Source organism: Procambarus clarkii, chromosome 91 (genome assembly GCF_040958095.1).
Source record: "Procambarus clarkii isolate CNS0578487 chromosome 91, FALCON_Pclarkii_2.0, whole genome shotgun sequence".
NCBI classification, from domain to species: Eukaryota; Metazoa; Arthropoda; class Malacostraca; order Decapoda; family Cambaridae; genus Procambarus; species Procambarus clarkii.
Window position 1 is genome coordinate 14,134,475 of NC_091240.1, and position 7,500 is coordinate 14,141,974.

At 39.5% G+C, this 7,500-nt stretch overlaps 1 protein-coding gene across 3 annotated transcripts in view; it reads right to left on the reverse strand.

Moving 5' to 3' along the window:
* The window catches only part of LOC138359498 (E3 ubiquitin-protein ligase TRIM23-like), a 109,221-nt gene that overhangs the window by 19,140 nt on the left and 82,581 nt on the right, over window positions 1-7,500 (reverse strand). For 2 of the 3 annotated variants that reach the window (XM_069318822.1, XM_069318824.1), the window contains one exon: window positions 4,351-4,605. The exons of the other annotated variant lie outside the window; for it this stretch is intronic. In XM_069318822.1, coding sequence (XP_069174923.1) covers window positions 4,351-4,605 — 255 coding nt within the window. The remainder of the gene's footprint in view (window positions 1-4,350; window positions 4,606-7,500) is intronic. 3 annotated transcript variants of the gene reach the window in all.

Below are 7,500 nucleotides of genomic sequence, written 5' to 3' on the forward strand. Positions count from 1 at the left end.
GTAATCAATCACAGCTCCATTAACAAGGCTGTGTCGGCTTTCAATATTCCTAGCGAGTATCCCCAGTACCTGGGTATCCTGTTTGGTCAGCCCTTTGGGTACTGGTAATCCCCCTGCAGATTTTAGTGAGGCCTATGGATACCAACTCTGAACCAGCTCTCACAGTGTAAGTTTTAGGGCTGTTTGTCATCCATGCCATGGTCCATACCTGGTTGATGGGGGTTCTGGGAGTTCTTCTACTCCCCAAGCCCGGCCCGAGGCCAGGCTCGACTTGTGAGAGCTTGGTCCACCAGGCTGCTGCTTGGAGCGGCCCGCAAGCCCACATACCCACCACAGCCCGGTTGGTCCGGAACGTCTTTTAGAAAACAGTCTAGTTTTCTCTTGAAGATGTCCACAGTTGTTCCGGCAATATTTCTGATGCTCGCTGGGAGGACGTTGAACACCCGCAGACCTCTGATGTATATACAGTGTTCTCTGATTGTGCCTATGGCACCTCTGCTCTTCACTGGTTCTATTCTGCATTTTCTTCCATATCGTTCACTCCAGTACGTTGTTATTTTACTGTGTAGATTAGGGACCTGGCCTTCCAGTATTTTCCATGTGTATATTATTTGATATCTCTCTCGTCTCCTTTCTAGTGAGTACATTTGGAGAGCTTTGAGACGATCCCAATAATTTAGATGCTTTATCGCGTCTATGCGTGCCGTATATGTTCTTTGTATTCCCTCAATTTCAGCAATCTCTCCTGCTCTAAAGGGGAAAGTGAGTACTGAGCAGTACTCGAGATGGGACAACTCCAGTGACTTGAAGAGTACAACCATCGTGATGGGATCCCTGGATTTGAAAGTTCTCGTTATCCATCCTAAACCAATGGAATGAATTGGTTAAGTTTCATCATTGGGCAGCAAGCTTACCACTTCAGAGGCCTTCCCTTTGGTTGAATCTGGCTCCCCGTATTTTCACCAGAGTGGCTAGGGTTGTGGTGGCCAATCTTTCTTTGTCTGGAGTTTGCAATTTGGTCTCTCTCGACAACTGCCTGGCTTGGGTCCCCAGTCAGTCCACATGTCTGCAAGCCAAGGATCTGATTCTTCACAGCTCATCGGGTTCGGGTTCTTGGTGAATTGGAGGAAGTCCCAGTTGCTTCCATCCCAGGTTCAGACTTGGCTGGGCATCATGTGGGATTCTCAGTCATTGTTGCTTTCCCTTCCTTTGGCGGCTTTGTTCCGGTTGCAGCGCTACCTCCAGCTGGTGTTGAGGAGACCCCCAGATGACTCAACATTTGCTTGAGCAAGTGTGCAATAGAATGAGCTTTGCCTATGTGGTTTTTCCACGGGGTTTGGTGTGGTTTTGGAGGCTGTTCTGCTTTTCCTGGATCTGCTGCTTTTGCCTCTGCCACAATCTTGTGAACAGGCCCCAATCACCCTATGTCAGCTGCTGCGTTCGCCTGCTTCCTCTTTGGGATTTTCAGGATTAGGCTTCTAGGTGCCTTCTTCTGCCATCGCTCATTGCGTTTTCAAATGCGTAGGCTCCGGCCTGGGGCTTCATGACTAGCACTTGCTAGGCCAGCCATGGTTGTTGATCAGGTCAGTACTGATGGGTGCATAGTACCTGTACGGTGCACAAATTTGCACCCATGTGGCATACTCTGAGGAGGATTTGGATTCCTCTGGGCTCTGTGCCTCAGTTCCATTGGGAGTCTACCCTAGTGGTTCATTGCCTGAGGGTACTTTCAGTATTCCGCTTTGGAGCTTAACTTGCTGGATTTTCTGGGTTTGGTTCCTATTGCTATTCATGTTTGGGATGTGTCCAGCATTCTCATTCAGCACTAGTTTAGAGAGAGAGATGATTGTTTGGAGGGAGAGGGGAGGTTCTTTTGACAGTTTTAAGGATTCGGTCTCTTTGCCGACTATCTAGATTCTTTCCTGGTGGAGTGTCACCTCTCTGCACCTTTGTGAGGGGATTGGGGGGGGGGGGGGAATTAGATTATGACTCTGGTCCCGGGTAGGTCAAACACAACTCCACGACGGCTGTGATCTAGTAGTTGAGTCATCTCAGCAAGATGGCTTCAGGAAGAAACAAGGGCTCATCCAGAAAGTGCCATTTCATTACATTCAATGCTGGTTTTCTCAGTGTTGGTAACCAGATACCAGAAACTTTATCCTATGCTCGGTATGGTTTTTTTAGTGTACTGTACGTGCATGAGTGAGTGAGTGAGTGAGTGTAGGTAAGAATGTACTTGCCTAGTTGTACTTGCATGCCTGTGTTAATGGAAGTTGAGTTCCAGCTCCTGGGACCACTTCTTAACCATCAATCGACTACAGTACAGGTTTACTAGCTCTATGGGTTCCATTATACCTACTTTTGAATCCATGGGCCTACAGTCAGCCTCTGCTATTCCTCCTCTTAGCTCATTTCACTTCAACACCCTTATACCAAGAAGTTTTTCATTCTTCCCTGTCATTTGGGAGTTCAAATTACATATGTTCCCCTCTATCTAGCGCCTACTATATCAGCCTGTAATAGTCTAACCTGTCAATACCCTCGGGTATCTTGTATGTTGTGATCCTATTCCCCATGATTTATAGTTTCTTCAAACATGAGATTCGGCTCGCCGAGATTTCCTCATAATTCATACTCTTCAGCCCCAGGACCAGTTCAAGCAAAAAACCTCAGAAGTTTCTTGAGCTTCTTTGTGTGCTTAAATAGTTGAGAACTTCATGTTGGCACTGCATACTAGACTTGGACTTGCATACATAGCGAACAATGTTCTCCATAACTCCTTGTTAAAGTTCCTGAGCTCGTTCTTACATTTCTTGCATAGAATAATTCTGTTATGTAGATTGTACACACCTAAGGATATTAGTTCATTGTGAAGACTAACCCTAGGTATTTTTCTGTTTACATCAAAGAGATACTTTGTCTCCTTGCCCCAGCCATAAGACTCATTACTCAGTGCTTACTAGGACTCGACTCTAGTAGAGTAGCTACAAGTTGAACCATTTCTAAATGTAAAAGTCAATCGCCACACCCTTCAATACAGCATGTCGTCCACATACTGTGTGGATGAACAGTACAACTCTCAAGTCTGACCATTGGGGTACTAAAGTTATCACACCTTCCTGATTTTGTATATGCCCTATACAGTATGTAACTTTCAGTCACTCCTCCATTTATTGGTGAAGTGTACTACAGACCTTCTGGAGTTTTACAGTACTGTGTGTGGTTAGCCCTATCTTCCCTGTCCCGCCTGATCTCCATCAGCTTGTCCTAGAGCTTTAAAGGTTCATAATGAAATAAGGCAAGATCTGCCATCTCTAACCACTGTTCAGTACTCCAAGATATTCCAATCATCATATTCTCATTATATGCTCCATAACATTGCATATTATTATATTATATATATATATATATATATATATATATATATATATATATATATATATATATATATACACACACACACACACACACACACACACACACATATATATTATATATATTAACACCTTAGTGTTCCAATGATGCTAAAACGCATCGTCTGTACTTCGACAGTAAACATTCCGAATGACACTAAAATGCGTTAAATCTTTAAAAAAAAAAAAAAAATCCAAATTTTGTTTAAGTGTGGGTAGATTGTATCAGGGAGAACATCCAGAGATCACTCTGGCCAACCACCTGACACTCAAAACAATAATTACTCTGCATGTGAGTACAGTATTTTCATAGGGATTTGCAAATTACCTGTCACAAAAGTGTGAGAGTTGTTTGTTTTCTTTTTACAATGATAACAGACTGATCATGTATGCATATTTCCATTTGTTTTATTTATATTTATGTTAAAGAATAAGAGGAATGTTGAAATATTCATAAACATTCATACATTTGGCACTGTCACTCATTTATGGTTTTAAAAATAAAAAATAAATAAAAATGTTTTCAACATTTTAGGCATTGGTGCGTGGGACCTTGAGATGCCTGGAACGTTTATGGTCAGGCACATGCCGAAGAGTTGGAACATTAAAGTGTTAAGGTTACTGGTCTATTAGACCAGGGCCTTTCTCTTTCTCTCTCTCTCTCTCTCTCATTTTTTGAATACTGACATAACACTGGCTATCTTCCAACTGTCTAATAATTTCTGTCTATTATATCTTGTATATCTACAATGATATGTTACGTCTCAATCTGTCGTAAAACACACATGGATGCCTCATCTCTTGCTCACTTGAAATTACTGTACTATATTGTGTCACTATTTGCATCAACCATCAAACTTCCATGTAAAGTTTCTTGCATATTTCCTTATTATTATCTGTGACTAGGTACCCTTCCTAACTCAACCTGGTCTTTTACCTTCATCTTCCTGTTGCTGGAACTGCTGAAAGGCTTGGGCTCAGACTTGGCTTTGGCTTCCGTGTCATTTTCATATTGGATTTCCGCCTCTCTTCGTATTTTAAGGTATTCATTCCTGGTCTTCCTGCACAGCTCCTGGTTTTCTGGGGTTCTCTGATTTCTGTATTTTTTAAATGCCTTCTTGCTCTTTTGTTTTGCTTCTTCACACTGTTGGTTGAACCATGGGCTCTCCTTGTGCATCTCAGTTTCCTCCCTCTGCACAGGAATGAATCTGTCAGTCGTGAAATATGTATGTGTGGGTATGTGTACTCTATGTACATGTGTGTATATACGGCATGCTTTTAGGCCACAACCTCAAAACTAGGACTAACTAGCAAATACAATTTGCCCACATATCCAAAGCCAATATATAGAATATTTGCTAAATCTCTGCAAAAATCAGTGTGCATAAAATTACATTTTATTGAAGGCCTAAAATGCTATCTAATATAAGACTACCATTCCCTATATTAGGTTTTATTTTGAAATAATAGAATGTTAGGTTGCTTAGTTTTAGATCATATTCAAGCTTGAATAATAATGAATTAATATACTTAATACAATCTAAAAATTATGCGAAACTAGATGTTGATGTTGCCTTGTTTACCCAATTCTAGCTATACTGTATAGAGAACACATTGTTTAATGACTAAACTGTAGTTACAGAACAAGAACTATGCATGAGGTGATCCATCTTCCTAATACACTTTCTCTTATTCATTTTTAATTTTTTAATTTGTTTTATGTATTCACTATTGACTCCTGCAGTTTGTTTAATTTTTCACCTAAAGGTAGTTTATTCACAAAGACCATTTTTCTCATGTTGGCATTTTTAATTTTTTTATCAGTTTTTATATTGATAATCTTCACTGCTTACTTTATTATTTGGTTTTCTATAGCTCTCATTATTTTTAAATGCTGTAACAATATAGATTTTCACTTTTGTCTTCCAAATTTCTTAACTTTGGTTTCTACGATACTTCTTCATAGTTTTCAATACAAACTTGTTGCATACTTGGATTTTCTTAAGTTTTTTATTTATTTTTATATATATATAGTATATATTATATATATATATATATATATATATATATATATATACATATATATATATACATATATATATATATATACATATATATATATATATACATATATATATATATATACATATATATATATATATATACATATATATATATATATACATATATATATATATATATACATATATATATATATATATACATACAGTATATATATATGTCGTACCTAGTAGCCAGAATGCACTTCTCAGCCTACTATGCAAGGCTCGATTTGCCTAATAAGCCAAGTTTTCCTGAATTAATAAATTTTCTCTAATTTTTATCTCATGAAATGATAAAGCTACCCATTTCATTATGTATGAGGTCAATTTTTTTTTATTGGAGTTAAAATAACGTAGATATATGACCAAACCTAACCAACCCTACCTAACCTAACCTATCCTATCTTTATAGGTTAGGTTAGGTAGCCGAAAAAGTTAGGTTAGGTTAGGTTAGGTAGGTTAGGTAGTCGAAAAACAATTATTTCATGAAAACTTGGCTTATTAGGCAAATCGGGCCTTGCATAGTAGGCTGAGAAGTGCATTCTGGCTATTAGGTACGACATATACATATATATATATATATACATATATATATACATATATATATACATATATATATACATATATATATATAAAGCAGCCCGCCCCCATGCAGCAGCCAAATTATCTGCCCTCCTGAGAAAGGTCAACGACTCTCCTGGAACGACCCAAGCATGGCACAACCTCCTAATGTTTGGCAACATATGTCTAGCCACCCCTGCAAGGAGAGACAAAACCTTAGCTGCCTCAGTCATCAAAGCTATAAATGATTTTCCCAGGGAGGACAACCAGGTGCGCCTTCCCACTCGCGCGAGAAACACCCACGGCAGGAAGAGCAACAGTGCCATATCCGAGACATCAAAAATCAGAACATCAGTCACCAAGAAAATAGAAGAAGGAAACACTATTGGCGCAATACGAGTCATCACCAGTGAGGACTCAATTGCCGACAGAGATGCCGCAACAGCTAAGGGAGAAACACCCACCCAGGGCTCCGCGTGAGGACGACATTGTACAAGTGGGGGCTACCGGAGCAGAACCTCTCTGGGTGGCTGAATCTGTGGTCCATAAAGCAGCCATGTCCTTCCCTACAGGATCAGCAGGTGGGTTCACAGGACTAAAACCCAACCACCTCAAGCAAATGCTCAACCCTGCACTGGGTGACATTGCAAAGAACCTCTTGGTGGAACTAACCAGATTCACCAACACATGTCTAGCTGGCAACATACCAGCGTCCATAAGACCTATCTTTTTTGGAGCATCTCTCTGTGCTCTAAAGAAAAAGGATGGAGGGATCAGGCCAATAGCTGTGGGCAATTCTCTCCGGCGTCTCGTCGCAAAACTATATATATATACATATATATATACATATATACATATATATACATATATATATACATATAACTGAAAACTCACACCCCAGAAGTGACTCGAACCCATACTCCCAGAAGCAACGCAACTGGTATGTACAAGACGCCTTAATCCACTTGACCATCACGACCGGACATAATGAGGTGATAGCCGAGGCTATTTGAACCACCCCACCGCCGGCACTCGGAGAGTAATCTTGGGCATAGCATTTTACCAAATTAATAGATTACTATCCGAGTGCCGGCGGTGGGGTGGTTCAAATAGCCTCGGCTATCACCTCATTATGTCCGGTCGTGATGGTCAAGTGGATTAAGGCGTCTTGTACATACCAGTTGCGTTGCTTCTGGGAGTATGGGTTCGAGTCACTTCTGGGGTGTGAGTTTTCAGTTGCATATTGTCCTGGGGACCATTCAGGCTTGTTCGCATATATATACATATATATATATATATACATATATACATATATATATACATATATATATATATATACATATATACATATATATATACATATATACATATATATATACATATATATATATATATATACATATATATATATATATACATATATACATATATATATACATATATATATACATATATATATACAT